The sequence below is a fragment of the Artibeus jamaicensis genome, unplaced genomic scaffold, assembly GCF_021234435.1.
Source record: "Artibeus jamaicensis isolate MK-2021 breed Jamaican fruit bat unplaced genomic scaffold, CSHL_Jam_final contig_548, whole genome shotgun sequence".
Classification (NCBI taxonomy): Eukaryota; Metazoa; Chordata; class Mammalia; order Chiroptera; family Phyllostomidae; genus Artibeus; species Artibeus jamaicensis.
In genome coordinates, this window is record NW_026521883.1 from 11,492,603 (window position 1) to 11,518,728 (window position 26,126).

Genomic DNA, 26,126 nt, shown 5'->3' on the forward strand with positions numbered 1-26,126 from the left:
GTCTCTGAAACTAAAAATTTAAAATATTTTAAGTCCTGCTGAGTGAGTTGTTCTTTTTTTTCAGGTTGATAATCAGTTACCAGGTACAATGTTCCCTGTTGTCTTTCATCCTGTGGCCCCTCCAAAATCTATTGCTTTGGATTCAGGTAAAAAACAAAAAATAAGTTGAGGCATACTCTATTTATAAAAGTTAAGTAAATACTACTTTTACCTGGCAGGAAGCCTGATTGCCTTCTTCTTGTTTTCCATCTTCCTCTCAGAACCTAAACCTTTCATTGATGTGAGTATCATCACAAGATTTAATGAGTACAGTAAAGTCTTACAGTTCAAGTAAGTAAATACTCCCCTATTTATCTAAAGGAATTTAAAATGAGAATCTACTTTGAGAATAAATTTTACTCTTTAATGACTTCTACATAAAAATTATTTTCCACCTGAGCATACTAATAATCCACTTTTAGTCAAGTAATTTTCTATTTTGAAATATTTTGAAAGTTATTTTTATAATAGCCTCCATATATTTTAAAGTACAAAATTCCTTCAACCACCTTCTTCATTTTGTAACTCCAACCAGTATGCATGTAGTCAGTGAAAAAGAAATGATATATATGTTTGCAAGGTGTGTTCTTCAAAGCAGATGCTGTGGACTATAAATATTGGACAGTACATGCTGCATCGTCTACTCGTATTTGTCTGTAACATCAGAAATGTGGGGTTTGGGATTCAAATACTAAGTATTACCTTTAGCGAAATCTTTACTTCAGTGCAAAAATCTCTAAGTGTACTTTGATCTTGTTAACATAACATTTTTTAAAAGATGAAGGAATAAGATCTTACTGGAGCTTTTGGCCAAAATCAAAGTTTTGGACATTGAAAATTAAACATTGAAAATTACTAGGTTGTATAGAAATACTTTTTTATTTCAAAGTTTTTTCCCCGTAGGTATTTTATGGTCCTCATTCAGGAAATGGCTCTAAAAGTTGATCAGGACTTCCTGGGAGCTATCATTGCACTCTTTACCCCAACAACTGACCCTGAAGCCGAAAGAAAGCGGGTAACAATTTTTCCTTTTTGGGAAAATTATAAAATTTGAAAAGTTAGTCATTCTTTGAAATAACTGTAGTAGAGAAAAAAATTAAAATTGAAATTCTTGGTTTAATTTTTTTCAGACAAAGTTAATCCAGCAAGATATTGATGCTCTAAACACAGAACTGATGGAGACCTCAATGACTGATATGTCAATTCTTAGTTTCTTTGAACATTTCCATATTTCTCCCGTTAAGGTTTGTTGTAATTATCATTTTGAAAATTGGACAGAATTGTAGAACTTTTAAAGGGTCTGTGTACAATCATGGGTTTTAATTTGTTGCATCACATATTCAGTGAGAATTTTGCGTGATAAATTGAAATAATTAAGACAGTTCTCTGCAACATGTGTACAACCATAATTCTCACAGAGAAACCACTAGAGCTCATTCTCTAGTCTTGAATTAATAACCCCTTTATTCAAGGAAGAAGCTGACAAAAGCACTTCTTAATGAAGCAGAGAAGTGCTCAACAACATTTAACGTTTGGTTGCGCTTTGTAACTGCAGTACTGTCTAAACAGAAAGCTATCGTGGGTGCCCTCACCAGAATGTAAAAATGCTGAAGTAGGTGTTATACTGTTGATGTGGTGTTTTTCACCCTTCCCACATTTGATTGTAATTAAGGGAGTAGAAAATTGGATACCTTTCACTTGCCTGATTTTGTACTTTATGAACCCATTTCCTTTTCTTCTTTTGTTGTTCTTTTTAGATTTTATAGAGAAAGGTGACTGCTCAGGAAACTCACAAATGCTATCAACCATAATGATCTAAACTTGTGTAATGGGCCAGATTTACAATTAAGTAACTCTTTAAAATATTGATGATCCATTACATTCTTAAAAATTGTTCACAGCACACTATTTTTTAATTGCATTCACCAATCCATTTAGCTAAGTGAGGCATATATAAAGTGGATTATTTTAAATTGGCACATTAGTTTGGTGGTATCAGACATTTACAGTGTTAGGTTTAAAATTGATATTGTTTTATGTGGTAGTTTATACACAATTTCTCTTAAATTAAGTGAAAATAACTTATTTTTGAGATTGAACAACACCTTCAACAAGTATTTATTTAAAGTCTACTGTCAAAGTTGCTGTGAGAGGTATAAAGTGACTTCACTGAGTTTATAGTGTAAGGGAGTATTAAATATTGATAAATTGTGTTTTAAGGCATTGTGGGAATTGTGCCATTAAGTTGAATAAAGATCATTCACCATAGTTATTTTCTTTTTTTTATTTTTAAGTATTTTTTATTGATTATGCTATTATAGTTTCCCCAATTTTTCTCCTTTATCCCCCCTCGCCCTGTATCCCCCCAACCCTGCAGAATTACCCCCCCCCCCGCCTTAGTTTATGTCTGTGAGTGTACATAGTTTTTTTTTTTTTTTATTTCATTGTGACTTTGCCCCAGAGAAAGGCTGGATCTCTGTCCACCTAAGCTCACCTTTCCTGGATCCCAGCACACTCCAACCTGCAGTTGGACAGAAGTCCACATCAAAGAAAAAAACCTAACAACCAGGCTTTCGTGGCCTTACCCCAAGTTTGCTCTGTTGAGTTCTATATTGTTTAGGTAAAATGCCAGGGGAGCTCTGGCCGGGTGGCACAGTTGGTTGGAGCACTGTCCTATATATCAGAACGTTGTGGGTTTGATTCCCGGTCAGGGTACATGCCCAGGTTGCAAGGCACCTATGGGAAGCAACCAGTGGATGTCTCTCTCCCTGTCTGTCTCTCAAATCAATAAACATATTCATAGGTGAGAGTTTTTTTTAAATGTTTAAATGCCTAGGGAGTGGCAGAGTGAGAAAGAGTCATCTGCTGTATTTACACAGCGGGTAATTTGACCTGTGCTTTCTGGCACTGCTGTGCTAATGATATAGCACAAAGTAGAGTAAGGTAAATGGGAATGTGAAGGTCTCATATGTAAGTGCTGAAGTGGAGGGGGTCTGTGGAAGCTGAAAACATAATTACTGCTCCTTTAAAATTGTATTTAGCGACTTGATAATTGTTGCCATAATTGTCACTTACTTGTTTTTTTGTTGTTATTTATTTTTTTAATTTTATTTAGTTATTTTTCAAGTACAGTTTTCTGTCTATTTCTCCCATCCCAGCCCCCCCCCCCCGCCCCATGCTCCCCACCTCCCTCCCATTTCCTCCCCCCCCAGTCCTCATCCCTGTGTCCTTCATACTTGTTCCTCCAAATCCCTCCCCTTTTTCCCCCTTAAATTCCCTTCCCTCTCCCCTCTGGTCGCTGTCCCCCTGTTCTCTATTTCAGTGTCTTTGTTTTTATTCTGCTTGCTTGTTTGTTTTGTTGTTTAGCTTCCTGTTAAAGGTGAGATCATATGGTATTTGTCTTTCAACCCCTGGCTTATTTCACTCAGCATAATGCTTTCCAGTTCCATCCATGTTGTTGCAAAAGGGTAGTAGCTCCTTGTTATTGTTACTTGTAATTATAACAATTGTTCTAATTATTATCATAAGTTATTTACCTTAATTGGATGAAAATAAATGATTATTCATTATCTTTACTGGTAATCTGCTTGTGTGCCTTTTGACATGTTTTTGTTCTTAAAGTGATTATACTATCTTTGTAAAGTGTTTTGGGCCCCTCCATATAAACACAATAGTATTTATACACTGAATGAAATTATAGCTCTAAATTTCAATAGACTAATTTGTTATTTTATTAAAAAAATATGAGCACCAGCTAAGAATTAGGTATCCTATGATAATTATGTGCAGAGTAACAAATAGCTTTCTTTAGGACTCTAATTTGTCTGTATCTAAAAGATAAAAAAGGAGGAAAATGGGACAACTGAAATAGCATAAACATGTAAAATATAATTTAAAAAAGATTTCTTATGTATTATAGAATTGTACACCTGAAACATATGTAATTTTATTAACCAGTGTCACCCCAGTAAATTGAATTAATTTTTTTAAAAGAATAAATAAATAAAATATCTGGTTTCTACATATGTAAATTTGTCTTTAGCTTTTATTTATTGAACATTATTTTTCTTTTAGTTGCATTTGAGTCTGTCTTTGGGTTCTGGAGGTGAAGAGTCAGACAAAGAAAAACAAGAAATGATTGCAGTTCATTCCATCAATCTGCTGTTGAAAAGCATAGGTGCTACTCTAACCGACGTGGATGATCTTATATTCAAGTAAGATTGTGTTAAAAGTGCATTGGGGGGCTTGTACTGAGGTTATGTTTCTGGATATTAATTTTCTCCATTTTTGCTAGAATGTTTGCTTAGAAAAATGATAGTTCTTACTATTTCTTCTTGAAGAATTTGGTCCCTAATTATTCTCTTTTGGTATGCTAATTTTACTCATGAAGATAAAGAATCTTATGTTTTCTTAAGGTATTAATGTCTTGCTAATACATTAATGTAGAATAAGAAAAAATTTAAGGTTTTATGTACTTTTTAGAGAGAGGGGGATAGAGGGAGCAAGAGGGAGAGAAATATCCTTGTGCATGGAGGTGAAACGTTGATTGGTTGCCTCTCAGTATGATCCCAACCAGCGACCTGGCCAGCAGCCCAGATGCGTCCTGACCAGGAATCGAACTGGTGACCTTTAGGTTTGTAATTGGCACTTAACCCACTGTGCCACACCAGCCAAGGCTGGAATAAAAATTGAATTATTTTAGTAGTGTATTATATATTGACCATGTTTTAAAACAATTATATTTAGAAATATGTAGCTACAGAGTGAGAATTCAGTATAATCGTAAGGCAAAGTAGGTAATAGCTCCTTGTAAATCTAATACTATAATAATTAATAAGTGCTAGAGATATGTGTAGTCAATGACTTTATTCATTGATGATATCGGAACAAGCAGTTACGTGGAGAAAAAACATAATTTATATCATTTTCAACTCACTTGTTCACTACCAAATTTCATAGAACTCAAAGAGTTAAATATAAAATGCAAATTGAAAAGAGTAAGAAAAAATAGAAGTTGATTGCTATCAAATCTCTGAATAAAGGAGGTTTAAGCAATGGAAACATTAAGAAAATCAACAAAAACAATAAAAAAAGAACTGGGAAAATAAAATGACAAAAGGATTAAGACTGTTAACATTGATGAGAAAAAGCTGAAGATTTCACATTATTGCCAGAGGAACAGTAAAACAGAACTAACAACAGGGAAGATACAGTGGCTGACAGAGATTTGAAATACTGCATTTTATTGTTTATTAAAGAACCTATGAAAATTAAAGCAAATCATCAAAGATTTAAAAGCACTGACTGGTGTGGCTCAGTGGGTTGGGTGTCGACCTGCAGACTGAAAGGTTGTAGACTTGACCCCGGGTCAGGGCACGTGCCTGGGTTGTGGGCCAGGCCCCTGGCTGGGAACATGCACGAGGCAGCAGGTTGATGTTGCTCTTGCACATGGGCGTTTCTCTCCCTCTTCTCCCTCCCTTCCCCTCTCTCTAAAAATAAATAAAAATGTTTTTAAAAATTTAAAAGTATGAGCAATACTAGAACTAGATGGAGTGAGTCTGAGAAGTTCGTACTTAAACTCTTTGTATGAGTTGAAAGTGATATATATCCAGAGTCTTAAATGTTTTTAGTCTTTTACTCAGTAACTCTTTTGGGGGAAATTTGGTTTAAAAAAGCTTTAAAATTAACCAAAGTGTTATATTCAAAATATACATGGCAACATTAATTATTATGTCAAAATTTGGAAATGTTTCACAGTTTAAGAATTGTTATGATAACTTTCCACAAAATGGTTATGTAGAATTTTTAATAACAGAAGTATTTATCCACAATGTTTCATGTAAAAATGCATATAAAATTTAAATGATTTTAAATTTCATGGGAAGGAAAAGAATTCAAAGTGACAGTCTCAAAAGAAGAAAAAAATTAAAAATCTACGATGTGGTAGGATTATGGTTGATTTTTTTAAACCTTTTACTCTTTATGTATTTGTGAAAGGCTTTTGTGAGAGTGTACTATTTAAATAATAATTTTATTACCATAATATTAAGATCTCAAAAATAAATTATATGTGACAGATGTACAGATCTAATTGTGAAAGAATCAGCAATGGTTTATTTATCATTGAAATTTGTTTTCTTTTTTCAGAATATAACCCTAATGCTTTCGAATTTTTCTTTCTTTTCCTAGACTTGCTTATTATGAAATTCGATATCAGTTTTACAAGAGAGATCAGCTCATGTGGAGTGTTATTAGACATTACAGTGAACAGGTAATTTCCTATCATAATAGTTCATAAGGAATATGCTTCATAAAGTATTGGAACAAAACATTTGTATATGATTCTACAGTGTGTAGTAATGTTTACCTAATTTACCTCAACTTGCAATCTCATTACTTAGTGGTTTTTTTGAATGGTTAATTTCTTTTTCTTTAAATTCTTTCCTCTTATACATAACTTTCAAAAGTTTCTTCTAGTGCCTTTTTACCTCTGCAGTTATACAATATATTTACCCCCTTTGGGAAAGAATAGTGATTTAGGAGTCATTACCCTTTATTTCTTCAATGACTGCGGTTTCTAAGCATAGTCTAGTAGAATTGCTGGAGGAATTCTAAGCCAGCTTGCTCTGTGTGCCTCAGTTACTTTTGGTTCAGCTTGTACGCACAGAGACATAGAGGTTGTTTTCAGGGCACAAGGGCACCTGAGGCTGTGCCTCAGGTCTAGTTCTGTCTGATTTGAAAGCCCCATGTAAAGTACTAGCATAATGCCCGGCATATTTGGAAAGGTCAGTTAATGAATATAGTGGTGGTTATTCTGCATAACATTCCTTTAACAACCTAATTTAATCAGTACTCCCCCTTTTTTCTATTGTATCATAATGTTTCTTCCAACAGTTGTAAAGGACCTAAATTCCTTTTTCTTAGTTCTTGAAACAGATGTATGTTCTCGTGTTGGGCTTGGATGTACTTGGAAACCCGTTTGGATTACTTAGAGGTCTATCGGAAGGAGTCGAAGCTTTGTTCTACGAACCCTTCCAGGTATCGGGGCCTTTTATTTATATTAAGTATAGTTACAGAAAAATGGATGTTCTCTTCTTCTAATTACAGATAACTTGTATTTAAACTGTATCTGGAAAAATAATATTCAGATAATAAAACAGAAAGCAACAAATGAACTAGACAAACAAAAAACCAAAAACTCATAGATATAGTAAGGCGGTTACCAGAGGGAAAGGAGGGTCGGGGGTGTTAGAAGAGGGTAAAGGGGATTAAATATCTGGTGACAGAGGAGATTGACCTTTGGGTGGTGAACATGCAATAATGTAATTATACAGATGATGTACTATGGAATTGTACACTTGAAACCTATATATCTTTTTTAAATTAATCTTTTTTATTGTTGTTCAAGTATATGATTGTCTCCATTCCCCCCACCCCATACACCTCCACCCCAGCCATCCTCACCTCCCACCCTCCATCCTACTCACCTTTGGTGTTGTCCATATAACCTTATTAATCAGTGTCACCCCAAACAGTTTAATAAGATGTTTTAAACTATATCAATTATGTGTTTTATTTAAAATAACTTGAGATATTAAAAGGTTGTTTTAGAATTAAACACTTCTAGTGTCTGAGCAATAAAACATGTCCACATTTTCCAGGATTTAATTGTACTTGTAAGGAAGGGTGCTACATAGATTAAAACCATTTCAGGGTTGTTTCACCACTGTGGAAGGAACTAATGGGGCCTGAAAAGTGGACTTTGTTTCATGTTCAGACTTTACTCTAACCTGTTTTCCACCATTTATGGTGGAGCCCAAAGCAGTGAGGGTGTTAGAGGGACAAAGCAGAGGCAGTATAAATGGGAGAAAGGAGCCAACCTATGTGGGCTGGTAGTCTTGTTACCAGTGCGGCTTGCTTTAGCATTCTGGTGGAACTTGGTGCTGAGAGGCCAACTTCAGGTTATGACTGAGGCCAGTAATTTATTCCTATCCAGTTTTTGTCATCTTAAAGGGTATGTTGAGATCACGTGGGTTGGAAGTGTCTTAAAAATGGTAGGTGTTCCATCAGTATTTGGGATTGAGGGCAAAAATTGTGTCGTCACAACATAATGGCTCTTTATGGGTTCTGTATCTTCATGCAAACTCTGAAATACTAAATTAAAAGTCTTAAACTTATTTAGATTTTAAGTAGCAATTTTTTTTTTTGCTAGGGTGCTGTGCAAGGCCCTGAAGAATTTGCTGAGGGGTTAGTGATTGGGGTAAGAAGTCTCTTTGGACATACAGTAGGTATGTATCATGTATATATATGTATATGTGTATTTTATTATAATTATTAAAAATGCAGCCCTGGTTGGTGTAGCTCAGTGGATGGAGCATGGGCCTGTGCAGCAAAGGGTCACCGGTTTGATTCCCAGTCAGGGCACATCCTGGGTTGCAGGCCAGTTCCCAGCAGGGAACACATGAGAGGCAACCACACATTGATGTTTCTCTCCTACTCTTTCTCCTCCCCTTCCCCTATCTCCATAAATAAATAAATAAATAAATAAATAAATAAATAAATAAATAAATAAAATGTTTTAAAAAAGGAATGCATTGTTTATGAAAACATTATATTTTATAGAGATCACTTTACTAGTAATACCTTTTAAAAGTTATGTTTGTTCTCTTATTCTTAAATGGAAAATGATTTAACATTGACTTGCTGGTTTTTTTAAGTATGTCTTTGTATTGTTCAGTCCATGTATTGATACTTTAAATAATTTTATTTATCTTCATGGTAAATTGGAAATGAGAAAAGTAAATTTTTGCGTTTATGTGTATGAGAGACTTTTAAGTAGCTGCTAGTTTAAAGCAGTCCTGTGCTGTGCGTGGTGGGAATGCTCTTGAAAGCAGCAATGGGACTGACTTTTCTGGGCCTTTTGATAGGCGGTGCAGCAGGAGTTGTGTCTCGAATCACCGGTTCTGTTGGAAAAGGTTTGGCAGCAATTACACTGGACAAGGAATATCAGCAAAAAAGGAGAGAAGAAATGGGGCGACAACCTAAAGATTTTGGAGACAGTTTGGCCAGAGGAGGAAAGGGCTTCCTGCGCGTAAGTCCGCTCCTGGATCTTCAAGAAGCCCTCAACCTTTATATACCTTATACAGCGTATGCTTTCACAGTATTGCTTGTGAGTCAGGTCTGTTAGAGTAGCAGTAGGGATACAGTGCGGACTTTTCTGTTTCCTTTTTGCTCTTGTTCCCCATTGACATCATTAGATCTGTCCCCTAAACTGCAGACTTAGTTTGACACTGGGTTGGAGTGAAAACTCCATTATGACGACAAGTTAGCACTAGTGTGGAAGGAGAAGAAATAAAGCGGAGAAATACGGTAAATGTTGGTAAGTGAGGGGAGGAGGAGCTCTTTAGGGTATCATCAATGGATCCTTCTATAAGGGAGGTATAAAAGTTGGGTTATAAACCAGGAACCACCATTTACTACTTTTAAGTACATTAAAAATTATACATGCAATATATGAATATGGTTTAATTGTAGGTAATATATGAATATTCTCCTTTTAAGTAACTATAAGAACTGATAACTTTTAATAAGTAATGAAATCATTAAAAGTAAGGCTGTAAGTACTCTTTGATCACCCTTCACCTCATTGCAGGCGTGTCTGATCTCTTCAGTAGGGTCTGTATCCTTCATTTCTCTTCTGTGTGTTTGCACAATATGCAGGTAGTTTTAATTACTACCATTACTTGACAGTTATTAAGAATGTATAAACATGTTACTATTCTAATTTTAGAAATTTCAGAAAGCTGTAACTGCTCTGTTTGTGTCAGTGATTTGTAATTTGTATATTGTCTCCTCAGAAGAGCTTTGTTAGATTATTTACCTTTCGGAGGTCCCTTCCTTGTCAGTTTTCCACATTTTCACTAAGATAGAAAGTAATCTCTTTAAAAGTATAAGTAGATATTAAGGAGTGTTTGGCTCAACTCACTCATTTTTCTGACATAGAAACCAAGATTTGACACCTGGAACTAATACAAAATAAATAATTAAGTGAATATGGCCCTGGCTGGTGTAGCTCAGTGGATTGAGTGCAGGCCTGCGAACCAAAGCATCACTGGTTTGATTCCCAGTCAGGGCACGTGCCTGGGTTGTGGGCCAGTGTGGGGTGTGCTACAGGCAACCACACATCGATGTTTCACTCCCTCTCTTTCTCCCTCCCTTCCCCAGCTCTCTAAAATAAATAAATAAATTCTAAAAAAAATAATTAAGTGATACAAACTATAATTGAAGAATGAAATTAAAAATGAAACAAAAATACTGTATGAAATAACAAAAAGAATGCACCTGCTTTACTGTTCTTTCTGTTGTAAAATTTCACTTCTACAAGGTGCTTTCACTTAACATTTGCTGTGGTCATTTTAAAAATCATGATGTTCACCTCTGTGTACATGTTGTCCACATTATCAAACAAGTACTCATTTCTTAGTCTTCTCTAGTATGTCTGTAGAGACCTCTAGTGGTGGATTTAAAATCGAGCACCTTCCATTCAGGTTTGACTTCACGATTGATTTCTCTTTCAGGGAGTTGTTGGTGGAGTGACTGGGATAATAACAAAACCTGTAGAAGGTAGGTTGAGAATCTTTCCTTGTTGTACAACTTTTCAGGTTGTACATGAAGTGTTCATTCATGGTAAACATTGTAGATTTTATTGCTAGTAGGTATTTGACTGGAAGAACTTCTGACTAATTTTGTGTTCATAGTCCTAAATTGTTGTTTAATGACTGTAACGTACTTGCCTCAGAAAGTGGAGGGGTTAAGTAGTGCACTGTAATTTAGACTTTGAATGCTCTTTTAAGCAGGACCATAAGCTAGATTCTTTTGGGCCTTCAATAGTTACTGACTTATTTTCATCATATTTTAAAAAGCACTTTACTTCAGTGCAGTATCTATAAAAATCCCAATGGACTTCTCTGCAGAAGTTAACAAGCTGATTTATACAGGACCTCAAAGGACCCCAAATAGCCAAAAAAAAGTCTTGAAAAAACAGAACAAAGTTGAGGACTTGCACTATCCAATTTAAAAACTTACTCTAAAGTTACAGTAACTAAGACAGTGTGATACTAGCATATGGACAGACATATTGATAGGTCAGTGGAGTAGAACTGAGATTCCAGAAATAAAACCTTACATATATGGTTAATTTATCTTTGAGAAAGTTGCCAAGATAATTCCATAAGGAAATAATAGCCTTTTCAACAAATAATACTGGGACAGCTGGAAATAAGTAGAGTTTATACATATGCACCCATCAGTTCCACTCGTAGCTACATATCCTGGAGGATTAAAAACGTGTTCACTAAAAACTTGTACCTAAATACTCACAGAAACATATTCATAATAACCAGAAGGTAGTAGCAGCCACACATTCATCACTGAGTACATGGATAAACAAAATGTGGTACATTTATACAGTGAGACATTGTCCAGCTATAAAAACAAATCAAGTACAAAAAAAACAACAAAAAACCAAGTACAGATGCTCCTCAACTTATGATGGGGTTATGTCCTGATAAACCCATTTTAAACTTAAAATATCATAGGTGGAAATGCATTTACCAGTACCAATACACTGTAAAATGTTGGTTGTTTACCCATGTGGTCACATGGCCCCCTGGGAGCTGCGGCTTACTGATGCTGTCCAGCAGCATGAGACAGTATTGTACTGCATATTGCTAGCCCAGGAAAAGGTCCAGTTTTAACATTTGAAGTACAGTTTCTACTGAATGGGTACTGCTTTTGTACCACTGCAAAGTCAAAAATCATAATTTGAACCATTGTAAGTTGGGACTGTCTGTACTGATACAAGTATAAGATGGATGAACCTTGAAGACATGATGGTAAGTGGAAAAAGCTAATTAAACATACTACATATTGTATGATTCCATTTGCAGGAAATGTCCACACTGGGCAAATCAATAGAGATAGAAAGTAGATTAGTGACTGCCTATGCCTGACTGGTAGGAGGTAGGAGGTAAATTGCATAGGATTGGGTGGGGAAGGGCTGAGGAAATGGGGAATGATTGCTAATGGATATAGGGTTTCTTTGTGAGAGGATATGAATTTTCTAAAATCAGTGGTGGTGATGGTTACACAACTCTGAATATACTAAAAACCATAACTGTATACTTTAATGAGTAGATTATATGGTATGTAAATTGTATTTCAATAACATTCATATATACATACATACATACATACACATACACATATTTATCTATCTGTTTATTTATTTATTTAAAAGTATGCTGCTTAAAAAATTTCCTGATGGTTAGCCTTAAAAAAAAATATTGCCCCACCTGTTGTGGCTCAGTGGATTGAGTGCCAGCCTGTGAACCAAAGGTTGCCAGTTCAGTTCCCAGTCAGAGCATGGGCCTGGGTTGCAGGCCAGGTCCCCAGTGGGGGGCACACATGAGAGGCAACCACACATTGATTTTCTCTCCCTCTCTTTCTCATTCCTTTTCCTCTCTCTAAAAATAAATAAACTGTTTTTTTAAATTTGTTAAATTGTTTCCTAAGCACAGTTGTCTCCATTTCCCCCCACCACTACCCTGAACCCCAGCCATCCTACCTCCCACCCCTGATCCCACCCCACTTTGGTTTTGTCCATGTGTCCTTTACAGATGTACCTGAAAACCCTTCTCCCTTTCCCTCCATTATAATCTTTTTAAAAAAAAGATATTTTCTGGTCAGCTCTGTGAACTTCTAGTTACAAGTACTGACTCAGCCTCGAGCACACCTGAGGATTACCTGGAGAGTTTATTAAAGCCCGGGTTGCCGGACTCTACTCCCCGATTCTCCAATTCAGCAGGTCCGGGATGGACCTAATAATTTGCATTTTTAACACACTTTGAGGACCACTGTTCATCATATTATCGTTAAATTCAACTTTAGAAAGTTGAATTTAGATGCTTCCTATGCAGGAAGCTTTAGATGCTTTAGATGCAGAATGTAGATGCTTCCTATGTAAAACAGTTTGGGATTTTGCTCAGGGTTCTGTTGTGTTCAAACTTGATTATTTTAAAATATCTTTAGACATTCATTGTTTGGTTTTATGAAGGTGCCAAAAAGGAAGGAGCTGCTGGATTCTTTAAAGGAATTGGAAAAGGGCTTGTGGGTGCCGTGGCTGGTCCTACTGGAGGAATCATAGATATGGCCAGCAGTACCTTCCAAGGAATTCAGAGGTAGCTAAGTATGTTATATGTGCAAGCTTTGTGTCTACGAGGGGGGACCTAAAGCACCCGGAATTTATTTGTAAACAATTGTGTATTTATTCTTACATGTTTAAATTTCAGTCACCTTCAGCGTACTCTCCATTTGATGCAGTACACCTATTGAGACATTTTTCTACTGCTCAGAACAGTTTTTGAATTCACTGATTTTGATGCCTTTTAGTGCTTCTGCCATTTTGTGTTTCACTTCTTCCACATCAGCAAAATGTTTCCCTTTGAGGGCTTTGTTCATCTGGGGAAACAAAAGAAAAGTCTCTCAGGATGGGAAAGGGTGAATAGGGAAGGAGGGGCATGGGAGTCATGCCATTTTTGGTAAAAAACTGCTGATCACTCAGCATGGTCTGGGCAGGTGCGCTCATAAATCACCCATCATGAAATGGACAGACACGCTGAGTCTTCAAAATTAATTCGCTGAAGCCAAATGCAGCCTCTGACAATGATGCCAGCTGGTGCACTGATACCGATGGGCTCCTAGAACACTCACCAGGCAGGGGAAACCTGTGCTACAAAGGGCCTGCCCTCCAGAAGATAATTCCTGTTTTTTTGTGGGGGCCCCTCATATGTGCTAATTACTGCTAGGGATACATAAGTGGGTAAATATTTTGCCTGCTCTGTGATGGTTCACAAGGTACAGTGCCTCCAGAAAGGAGTAAGAGGGGACCTTTTTTGTGACTCAGCCTCTCTTTTCTTTGGCGAGTGTTTACTGATACCTGTTGCATGCTAGGCACTGTGCTAGATACTGAGGACACAGAGGGAACAACCTAGTCTCTGCCTTTCTTTTTCTGTTTTATTTATTTTTCACATTTTTATTGTTGTTCAAGTACAGTTGTCTCCATTTTCCCCCCTACTCCCCCCCCCGCCAGCCATCCCCACTTCCTACCCTTGATCCTACCCCCCTCAGTTTTGTCCATGTGTCCTTTACACATGTTCCTGAAAACTCCTCCTCTTTTTCCCCCTATTATCTCCTCCCACCTCTCCTCTGGTTACTGTCAGTTTGTTCTTAATTTCAATTTTGCTTGCTTGTTTGTTTTGTTGATTAGGTTCTTAAGCACTGTACTATGTTCCATGTTATATCAATACTTGATTTAAAAAAATAGTAGTTTTAAATAACCTGTCCAAAATAATGCAAAAAGATTAAAACCAAGTCTGTCTTACTCCAAGCTCCTCCAACTTTTCAAAAAAAAAAAGAAATGTCAAATAAAATAAAGGTATCTCTGTTACATAGTACAGTGTTTAATCAACATATATATTTGTATTATTTTGAAAGATTCTCATGTATTTTCTTACACTTATTCTGGTGCTTTATACAGGGTAGCAGAGTCAGCTGAGGAGGTATCTAGGCTCCGCCCCCCTCGCCTGATCCAGGAAGACGGCATCATTCGCCCCTATGACCGACAGGGATCCGAGGGCTGTGATTTGTTTGAGGTATAGATTCTGTTCTTCATGATCATGAGTGAAATTTGATTTTAAAGAGGGCTGTGATTTGTTTGAGGTATAGATTCTGTTCTTCATGGTCATGAGTGAAATTTGATTTTAAAGATTTCTAGAGTCAGAATTTCATGGGTGGTTATTAAAGTTCCTGATTCATGAACAACTTTAGGGATTACACAGGGAACATGGTTTGTAGAGTAGAATTTGATTATTTGTTTGTTTTATTTTAGTATAATCTGCTAAATGGGAATAACTGGTAATTTTTTTTGTACAGGAACAAAGGTTTTTTTTGTACAGAAAGGATAACATTTAAAGAAGTCATAGGCTTTATTACTATTTGTGTAGTTTGTTTAGTTAACATCGTTAACTTTGGTTTCCTGCTTTGTAGCTGATTATTGGAATTCCACTGCTTCCTTTTCTCTCAACCAAATTAATTTTTTTGGACTACTCTGTAAATCTAAATGTATTCAAGTAAACAGAAGCTGGAGGAAAGAAAAAGATTATGAACAGTTATAATATTTTCAAACCTTACAAAAGTTAAAGTCTTTTTTGGCTTTTATTTTAGTTTTAACTTTACTGTATTTAAATAATATATATCTCTATAAATATACTCCCATGATCTTTTCCCCCAAACAAATTTATTAATGTTTCTTACTTTGACTTTAAAATAGAATGACTCTTCATTGTAATTAGCCTATGGTTTTGATTATATGTGATTACATTTTATTTTTCTGCATGCTTCTAACTTGATTTTCTTTCTTTTTCTGCCTACACAGCAAGAACTGGAAATACAGGAGTAAATGTCTCCTATACTACTACTTGATTTCATCCTTAAAAATCAAAACAAACTTGTGGTATTAATTGACTGTCTTTGATTTATTTAGATTGAGGGTCCACTTTAATGAAGTTTTCTTTGCAACGCTCATCTCTATCTGAACTTTTTATTGTAGTGGCTTGACCACAAATAAAAATGGTGGTGTTTGTGATAACACTTCACGGGAGTAAGAGATCGATGTAGAAGATTAAATGATTCAGGACATCGACTCTCTTCTCCATTTAGTTGGTGAAAGACTTTATTGAACTCAGAAGTATACAGTTTAACTGTCATTTTGAAAATTTTTTCTTTCTTATGGTATTCATGTGCATTTCAGATAAAGTAAAAAAAAAGGAAAAGAAAATTACATCCAGTCTGTTATGTGTTCTTATGTTTGTAAATCTTGATGGTGGAATTACATAACTTTGCTTCACAAGTCACCCTAAATTTACCCAGCTTATAAGAATATTAACTGGGACATGTGTTTTGTTATTTTTATTTTTATTGAATTTATTGGGGTGACATCCATTCATAAAACCATACATGTTTCAGGTGTATGGTTTTACATTGTCTGCACACTGCATTGTGCACCCATCGTGGGGAATATGCTTTCGTAACTGAAGTGTCTTTGCGCTGGGTCTGTCGCTAGACCTCAACTAAGAGATGACACATGAATTTTGAGAATGTGTTCCCTTAATCTCCCTTTCTTTTCCTGGTACTCTTAGTACTCTATCTGGATAAATGGCAGTCATTTAATAATTGTTACATACATTCTCAGCCTTTAGCATTTATACTTTAAAAGAATTGAATCTCCTTGTTGGTTATGCTGATTTCAAAGTCACATTAGTTTTAAGTACTGTAAAAAAATTTGAACATGTAAATTAGGCAAACTGCTTATGTTGCTCTGAATTTACAGATATCTTTATTTTGAAAAACTAACCCTTTTTGCTTCTGAGTTCTTAGAGAAGATTAACTTAATGTGAACAAACTAATATAAATGATCATTTTGAAATTAATGCCCCCGTAGTTGCTTTTTAGAATAAGTTATGATTTGATTTCTTTTTTTTAAATGATGGAAACTTTTAATTTGATTTAGCAGCATCTTATCAAGCAACTTTCATTCTTCTCCCCAAAATTGAAACCAAGGTATAAACTTGGATTTAATGTGTGGTGCATTTGAAGAAAATGGAACTGTTAGCATACAGCTATATATACATGTATATTTTAAACCATAGTTATAAAAAAATTAAATGCTTCATATTAGAGCAAGCACTTTAAAGAAAAAAGAATGACATCTAAAGACCAGCTTAAAACCATAGAAGACAAACCTTTCCTATACCTAGATAATTGAGGATTGGTAAAAATGTTTCTGCATACACAGTTTCTATAAGAATCAGACACAGTAACTAATTCAAGATGCTGTCTTAAATCAGCACTAATAATTACCCTTCCTTCTAAAGTAAAATTAAGGGTTCTTAATTTCCTTGGATATGTTGCAGTTTTACTGAGACTTGCAATTTGGGAAATTTATAGCTTGTTAAAAATTTTTTATTATTTATTTCTTATTTAGCTCTATGTTATAAACAAGAGCTTGTGATAATCCTATTTACAACTGCTTGTCAATAAACACAAGCTTCAAGAAGTTTTTTATTATTTTAACTAAATACAGTTATCTTGTCTGATTTATTAGTTTTCTAGATATCAGACAACCTTTTAAACTTTAATATGTTATCATAGTTACTGGAAGAAATAGAATGATTGTACATTAATGAGAGGACTAGTAGTTTTTCTCAATGAGTGGCAGGGGCAGGCACGGAGAATCAAGAAATTTAGGCTGTTTTGTCCCTTCCCCTCTTGCTGTAATCAGTTATGTATGAAACATGTATTGGTTGTCTAGACTGTGCTGGATATACGATATACAAAGGAAATTAAGGGTGTCCCTAAAAGACCATGCATAACCCAATGTGTAACTATCAAACAGCACTAAAGTATAAAATGCTTTTCTCCTAACCCTTATTGTTATGTGGCTACCTTCTAAATAATTTATTTGGGAATCTTTTGATTTTCTTCATTTTCTTTTTCTCCTGAGTATTGCTCTGTATTCTTTAATGCTCAGCTTTGAAAATTATTAAATCAAATACTGTGTTTTTATAGGATATATTCTTCTGCTTATCCTCTATTCTCCTAGAATAATTACTGTTTACATGAGTGTGTTTGTTTTTATATATATATATATATATATATATATATATATATATATATATATATATATATACAGACACACATATATACATACATAGGCTTATATGTGATTTATATAGCCAGTTTATATTTGGTTTGCATACTTATGATGATACATTTAAAATGATGTCTTTGCTTTTGCATTTTAATTATATTTTTTCATGTTTGTAGAAATGCATCATTCTTAATTCTTGCATTACCATCTGTTGAGGTAACTGTGTATTGTATGTTTGACCATTCCCAGTTCTTGACATTAAAATTGTTTGTTGCTTTAGTAACAGTAATAATGCTGTGATAAATACCATTATACACAGTGCTTTTTCATATCTTGTATTATTTCCTTAGCATTTACTTTCAAAATTGAATGCATTTGCTAAATATTGTAAATTTCTCAAGTTACATTGGGAAAGGAGACTGAATATTTTACTAATTACTCTGCTCCCATCAGTGACTGAATATCTTAATCTGAATCTCGGGGTTTGGTGGCTGCTAGTAGTGCTATAAACAAGGTTTCTGTAGTGTATTACGGTGATAAATTATACTTTAAAAGTCTTCAATGGATTAAAGATAGCAATAGATTGACAACTAATGAAAATTCATAAAAGATGGACAGTTGGTAATATTTTTTGTATTATATGTCTCACATCTAAATATTGTAACATGTTTAAATGTTAGTGCTGAATATAGTTTTCATTCTCTCTTTATTAAAGAAAGTAAGTTGTAGATGTTAAAAGGTTTCAGCTAATTCACACAGGCATGATTTAAAACAACTGACTGTTAAATCCCCATCTCCGAGTTTATTCTGAGTTCATTCTGAAGATGAGACTCTAGTTCCTTGGGGATTCATCTTTGTTCATGGCTTTTCATAATTATCAAAGAATAACTGGGAACCAAGGACTTAAAAAAAGACGTGTATTTAAGCATTGAAATAATAGCAAGTATGCCTTCTCTGCTTGTGATTATTATTGATTTCATTATCCTTTTAATAATATTGGTATTATATAACTTATTATTTTTTATTATAAAATGTCAAGATCTTAGGGTGTAAAAAAGTGTTAAGGTCTTATTTATTAGGTATATTTATGTTTTGTGTTTTTATATAATCTAATTTTTATCATATAGATAATATCAATAATAATATTTCATTAGCATTTATTATAAATAGTAACTATTTTGTTGGTTTTTAATGTGTTGAGTAGTTCAAGACACAATAGTTTTGAGATAGTTGAAAAAATAAATGTATTTTAATGTGCTACTATTTATACTTGAATTATTTTATGCTTGTAATTGTCTTTAACAATAAATTATAAGTTATTTGAAAGCTTAGAAGTTCTTTGTATTAATATTATTAAGCCTTTATCAGGAACATAATTTGATAAAATACATATACTGCTCATGAATATTTAATCTGTACAGCTATAAAAACATTAAATATCAGTTACCTTGGAATTTTATTATTTGTATATCTGTCTTTATGTAAATTGATGGTTCTTAACCTTTGAGAATGATCACAGACATTTTGTAAAAATCTGATGAAAAATATGAACCATCCTTTGAAAGAAGTTGCAGAACTACATTTTTTAAATTTTATATTCTATTTTGGGTAATTTATAGTCCTCCAAAAGAGCTTCCACGGATCCCAGGTTAAGAATCCCTGAAGTGTTAAGGTCTCCTGTTTATATTAGCATATGTTCATGTTCTCGTGAATGAAAATGTGTGATAATTTCTGGTAGATATTCTAAAATTTCTAAGTTATTACAGGAAAAAATGTTAATTTAGCAGAGGATCACTTAGTCAGCGTGTAACACATATTTGTCTTTTAAGAAACAGTACAAGTTATTTATATACACATGATGAGTATCTAACTTTATGTGCGAATGTGTAGAATTGTGCTTTCCGTCCAATAATATTTTCCTAATTAGCATTGTTATTATAATTAGCTAATATACTGTATTTGTAATGCTATTTGGACTCATATATTACCCAAATCTTATGTCTTATATTTTTTTTCCCCTCTAGAATCATATCAAAAAGTTAGAAGGAGAGACTTACCGATATCACTGTGCTGTTTCTGGAAGCAAGAAGACAATCCTTATGATTACAAATAGGTATTAACTTCAAGTGACATTTTTCCAATTGTAAATTATATAAATGTTAAGAATTTGGAAGACTAAAATGTTAGAGTATGTGGAGAAGTATACCCACCTGTAAGATGTTCATTGTCATAGAATCACAAAAACACAGATCCGAATGGGACCTTTGAGATCACCTGCTCTGACCCTTTCATTTTGGAGACCCTGCAACCAACTGCAGCTCAGCCTGGTTTAGGGGCGTCTCCAAGTTACACAGCTTGCTTACTGAGAGGTGGGGTCTAGAACAGACTTTGCATAATGTTCATACTCTTTAAAGATTCTGTTGTATTTTTTTATTGCCATTGAGTAAAATAGGATACTTACTCTGTGATATATAGTACATTAGTGTTAACGCATTCAAACCTGATGATATTTATTAGGCGGAACGTGAATCTTCGCTGACATTTGAGGTTTGTGTGACATTTCCTGCATGTTTGTTCCTGACTGGAAGGCATAAATGATTGACAGTAAAGAGCAATTAATAATTTTCCAAGTAAGACATTTTCAGGAGCTTCTTCCTTTATCATTTCTCCCAGATGAGGAGAGTACAGCCTGTTTCTATGTGTTTAAAAGATTATCTCAGTTTTTTGTCAATTAAAAAAAAATGACACTTTTATAAATTTTGCAAGATTGGCAGAAGCAGAATTTTTGAAAGTCTGCTGTGTGAATTGGTAGGTGCCATATTTGTTCCTTATCTGACAGTTATGTAGATGTTTTTATGTGAAGCATACTATTTTTAATGCCAGGTTATATTGTTTACTGAGTACTACCTATTCCATCCATCAGAGTGAAATATTAGAGGTAATCATTAACAGTCTTTATCACTCACTGTATTTTTGTTTCCTTTGCAAAATAGGCGAGTGTTGTGTATAAAGGAAGTTGAGATCCTCGGCCTAATGTCCACAGACTGGCAGTATCCATTTGAAGATTTTGTATTTCCTCCTAGTGTCGTTAGAAATGTGCTAAACATTTCAGTCAAGGTAAGAAAAACTTGAAGCACGTTTTTAGAGCTAAGAGTTTGTTAAATGAGTGGAAATTAATGCTTTTTGACTCATTTTTGCAGTTAACTACACAGAGTACTTGAAGAGTTGTTATTGTCACTTGTCTACTGTACCTTCCTTTCTGACAGTCCTTGGTTGTGTAGAGGGAGATACCAAGCCTGTCTGCTGAGAGAATTAGGGTGCCAGTGCTTCCTTCTTGGAAGAATAAAGCGTTAGTAAATAAAAGATCTTAATTTCATATATAGACCTATTTTGCTCTAATCTTAGATACTTCTGGAAAGATTCTCTTTTTTAGGCTTTTAGGATATTATTATAAATATTATATCTAAAATACTCACGTTTTAGAATATTTGGCATTTGTAGAATGCTGAAACCTTTGATGTATATAATAACACTTGCAAGTCTTTCCTCCCCATCATTTTCTAAGGAAGAACTTTCCATTACATAGCAGGTGGTTAACAAAAAGGATAGCTCATCTTTTGCTCAGCTCTCAGTACTCATTCTACTTTGAAATACATAATTTTTTATTGTATATGATAATAAAATATACTTATTTCCACCTCTTTAAGAGAAACTAAAAATTGTCATTCTGAAGATGATAATTTCTGTAATATATTTTTTCCTGAACAATGATGATGTTATTTATCTGTTACTGAAATTTCCTGAAAAACAGTTATCATAAAATTTAATAGAGATACAAATACTATTATTTTTTAATTTGTTTTCTTTCATAGAAGTTTACAAATGAAAGAAACTATGGAACTATACCATTTTGTATTTCAGTTTTCTGTCATTGTAGAGTGTCAACATTTTATTAAAGAGTGCCTTAGTAAATGAAACATAGTTTGAAGCTAGGAAAGGCTGTGTCACTATGCATGTATGTTACAGTTCCTCGGGTATCACTTTTCTTTCACATCAGTGGTATGAATTGACTCAATGTATTTTATGTGATATGAGGATTTTATCTATCGGCCAAGGAAATGAAGAAGGGTTTTTTGATTTGTCAGATGTGATGAGTTATCAAGTGGAGTTTCTGTAGGCTATTTATCATAGCCTGCAAAAAGCCATTGTTATATACAGATAGATGTATACTCACCCAGTTTCATAAATTCTGAGAGCTCACATATGAAACCACTGTTCTTGTACCAAAATGATTTATCTTTTATTCCATCTGACTGTGTATTTTGTATGCTTATAAATTAGAGTTGACATTTAAGAAGCATCCAATTAAAGGTTATGGTTTTTTTTCTGCCCCAGAATAATGTTTTTGTCATTTTTTCTTTTGAAATAGGATCAGGGTCTGTTCCACAAAAAAGACAGTGGCAATCAAGCCTGCGTCCGGAAAGTTCACCTGCAGGATGCCGCCACAGCAGAGGTAAACCGTTTCTTTCAAAGAACAGATCAGTTTTGTAGCTGAAAGATATTCTTAAAATCTGTTATAGTTAACGACACCCATTATTTCTCCCAAAAGATCTTCCAGTTATATTGGAATGGTTATATAAGCTTAAAATAATACGCTTTGAGCTTACTAGGTCCAAAGAATGCTCCAACTCTTGCCTTTGCACCTTTCTCCTCCATCAGATTAGCCTGCACTTCTCTTTACCATTTATAATAAATATTTTATCTTACAGAGAGCATGTCATGCCATCGAGGACGCGCAGTCAGTGAGACAGCAGCAGAAACTGAGGAAGCAGTCGTCCCTGCAGCTCCTCAGGCCCCACGTGCCATTTTAATCACAGACCCGAGGGGGCCACTAGGAGAAAACCGACCGTTAGTCTTGCCTATAAATCACTGTTCTTTATCTTACCGAAGAGAATTTTTAAAGCAGTGCTTTAGTTTTGTAATATTTTTGCTAAAATAGCTAGGTGTATTGGGTTTTCCCCTTTACTTGTGGCTGTAATTTTGTAACCACGTGTATGTTAATAATCCACTGAATTGCCCCCTGAATGGGTCAGACCTTCAAAGAAATACCACTTCAGTCTCTGAGTGAAATTTCCATTAATGTTAAAATTGTGAAGCAAAAGGTAATAGGTTTATTTTTTAATTAAATAAAGTCCTCAACAAGGAAGGAGCTTAGAACGAGTAATGTTCTTTGAGAGGTTTTGGACAAACATGGATACTTTATTCAATAACTGAGCTGAGGTAACATTTTTGATAAACTAGGTAATAAACTAAAGGCAGAAATGATGTTTTCTGTTTTATTTTCATGAAAACATTGTCCCCCTAATAAAAACATTTTATTTTGGTGCTTATTTTTCTTCCTTGTACTATAATATAAAGACCTATGGAAAAATCAAAACTTCAAATATCAATACTCTTTTCTCTCTACTATACCATGTCTACAATTTTGGAAATTACTTACATGCTCTTTCAAGATGAATCTATATGGTGCAGTTATAATTTGCTGATACATGAAAATATTATACTTTGTTTTCATGACTTAGAAATATGAAAAAAATTATATTTTTATATACCCAGAGATTGTTTTTTTATAAGTTGAAACATTTTAAGGGCATTATAAATTAATACTTAATTATAATGCATACCTAGAAATGCATTTTAAATACTTATCAGGAACAATGAAAAATCTCTAGTTGCTTTATATATATGTAAAATAAGACATATATAATAACACTGTGGAAAATGATTGGTAAATGTGTTTTTTTAGAGAGCACGCCTGTGTCAATTATGTCAGTACAGTATTTTTGTCCTTTTCTGCATCTTGTTTATGCTGATCAAAGATACACTACCTACTAAAGCTTTTTTAAAAAAATTCTTTAAAGTACTTAATTTTCTTGGCTATATCTTTAAATTTGCTTGTGGTTTTTAACATGGCATTTATTTCAAATCACTGAATTAATTATGAATGAAGATTGTGGACACACTTGGTCTGCTCTGTTTGTGTTGACCTGTGTTAATGTTTCTACTACCTTTGTTCGTGTTTCTTGAGACTGACCTTAAAATGTTTAAAATTTTTTCCAGTTATTATTTACTGCAGATTCCAAAAAAAGAGGAGGCAGTAACTAATTCCCTAAATTTTTAATGTCTGATACAGGAGGGTTGTCTTTGCCTTTTCCACATCATTATTTTTTTTCTGTGAAGAAAAGTATTATATATAAAACTTCTGGGATTAAACAGAATTTATCAGAAGTCAAAAAGGAGCTGTACAAATAGAAGTTTATAGCAGATAAACTAGTATTTTGTGTTGTAAAACTAAATCAGGACTCAGATATCTAATTATGTTTTCATGTGAATCAGTTACTGACTGTCTTTGAAGAAATTTTATTTTACTGATGGTAGGTACAAAACATGGAACTAAGAAAAATTTATAGAAGCCTCTAAATTCCTCATCTATGAAAATTGCCAAATACTGATAACATTTTAATTTGATTTAACCTCCGGTACATAAAAAATGTATTGGTTAAGTGTAATAATGTCTTTCCTGTTTCTAAATACATTCAGAGTCCATTATTTGTGTATGAACTACTGAGAGAAATAAAACATTTGGTGTATTATTTACAGATGTGAAAACTCTGGTTTTGTGTGAAATATTCGTAGGTGTGAGAACTTTGTGGGTGTGTAAGTAACATTTGTTTTTACTTTGTATGTGTTCCCCTTCCGCCTCCAACCCTCTGCCAGTGGGGAGTTAGATGAGTGTCTGTTCTCTGTGTCTGTGAGTCTGTTTCTATTTTGTGTGTTTATTTTATGTATTAGATTCCACATATAAGTGAAATCATACAGCATTTGTCTTTTCTCTGACTGAGAAGGGGAGGAGGGCGTGGGTAGCTGGGTGAAAAGGTGAGGGGATTAAGCCAGAAAAACCTCAAAAAACCCAACTAATAGACACAGACAACAGTATGGTGATTATAGGAGGGCAGAGGAGGTCGGGGGAGGCAGACAGGGGTAAAGGCCGATAAATGGTGACGGACAAAGACTCGATTTTGGGTGGTGAACACACAATACAACATACAGATGATGTATACTACAGAATTGTACCCTGAAACCTATGGAGTTTTATTAACCAGTGTCACCCCAATAAGTTCAATTAAAAAATAGTTATGGAGGGCTTTGTAGGATGCTAACAGGGAACAGTTTTCCTGAGGGGACCGAGCCCCTTTACCACTTTGTCTGTCTGTGGCACAGAAGGACCACAGGAAGAATACAGAAAACGTGTTGGGTTGGCCAAAAAGTCCATTAACGATTTTTTCCATAAGCTAAAAGACATTTTTCTTTTTTACCAATAACTTTATTGATTTGGATATTTTCAGTATGTCAGCCATCTACTGCTGTTGGCTTCTAGTGGGTACAGGCCACTGGTGCTGCCAAACAGCTTCCAGTGCATAAGACAGCCCCCCAGCAAAGAAGTATTTGGCCAAAACATCAGTACCAAGAAACTCACAAACCACTTTTGACAAGTTCAATCAGTCAAAGCACTTCCACTGTACACTGCACAAATCCTTTTTTTGCATTTCATTTGTATTTTTTCCTTTTCTCGAAATACTAAAGCATAATGTTTCATATCTCATTCCAGCTTCAATATTCAAATGGGTGCACAAAAATTCACCAATTTTGATACTTTTTTTAATGCACACTAATATGACAGCTGGGACAATACAATCTAACAATATTGTTTTGAATGAAGTGAAAGACAACGAAACACTACTAGAGCCATCATATGAAAAAAATGGACTTTTCGGCCAACCCAGTAGTTGACCAAGGGCCCAGCTGCCACACTTTGAAATCATAGCCGGATTTGCGTGAGGCCATGCCTTTTACGGTTTCTGTCAGACATTGACTGTAAGTGACAAGGAGGCCAGGGCAGGCCCATTCCCAGAAGACACGGAGGTCCTCTGACAGCTGACTTTGGCTTGAAGACTCTTAAGCAGCCTTGTGGATCCAGACTGGACGGGAGGCTTCTGCCCACTTAGTCTTTCTGTCTCTGTCTGTTTTGGTCTCACCACCCACCTCCTTTCTCCACTGGGGCGATCAGTGGAAAGATTTCCTTGCATGTGTTTCGTGATACAGTATTGTTTGGTTTTGAATTATGAATGAGAGAGGACATTACCGTCTTTTTGGTGCTTTGGGTCTCTGCGTGTGTTGATCTGGTGCTGCCCGTGTCTGTCTTTTTAACAGTGCTCCATGTGTGTTTCTAAGGTACAGCCATGACTGAAAATTAATGTTC

The 26,126-nt window shown here is 34.7% G+C and overlaps 1 protein-coding gene across 1 annotated transcript in view; it reads left to right on the plus strand.

Annotated features, from left to right (window-relative positions):
* Positions 1–24,465, plus strand: part of VPS13C (vacuolar protein sorting 13 homolog C) — a 176,367-nt gene extending 151,902 nt beyond the window's left edge. The window contains exons 68-83 of the mRNA XM_037151046.2: positions 65–146; positions 261–330; positions 943–1,054; positions 1,170–1,283; positions 4,114–4,253; positions 6,229–6,310; positions 6,964–7,077; positions 8,252–8,327; positions 8,967–9,130; positions 10,617–10,662; positions 13,154–13,277; positions 14,636–14,750; positions 19,831–19,919; positions 20,800–20,923; positions 22,236–22,319; positions 22,576–24,465. Coding sequence (XP_037006941.2) covers positions 65–146; positions 261–330; positions 943–1,054; positions 1,170–1,283; positions 4,114–4,253; positions 6,229–6,310; positions 6,964–7,077; positions 8,252–8,327; positions 8,967–9,130; positions 10,617–10,662; positions 13,154–13,277; positions 14,636–14,750; positions 19,831–19,919; positions 20,800–20,923; positions 22,236–22,319; positions 22,576–22,677 — 1,638 coding nt within the window. The 3' untranslated portion in view covers positions 22,678–24,465. The remainder of the gene's footprint in view (positions 1–64; positions 147–260; positions 331–942; positions 1,055–1,169; positions 1,284–4,113; positions 4,254–6,228; positions 6,311–6,963; positions 7,078–8,251; positions 8,328–8,966; positions 9,131–10,616; positions 10,663–13,153; positions 13,278–14,635; positions 14,751–19,830; positions 19,920–20,799; positions 20,924–22,235; positions 22,320–22,575) is intronic.
* Positions 24,466–26,126: the final 1,661 nt, after the last annotated feature.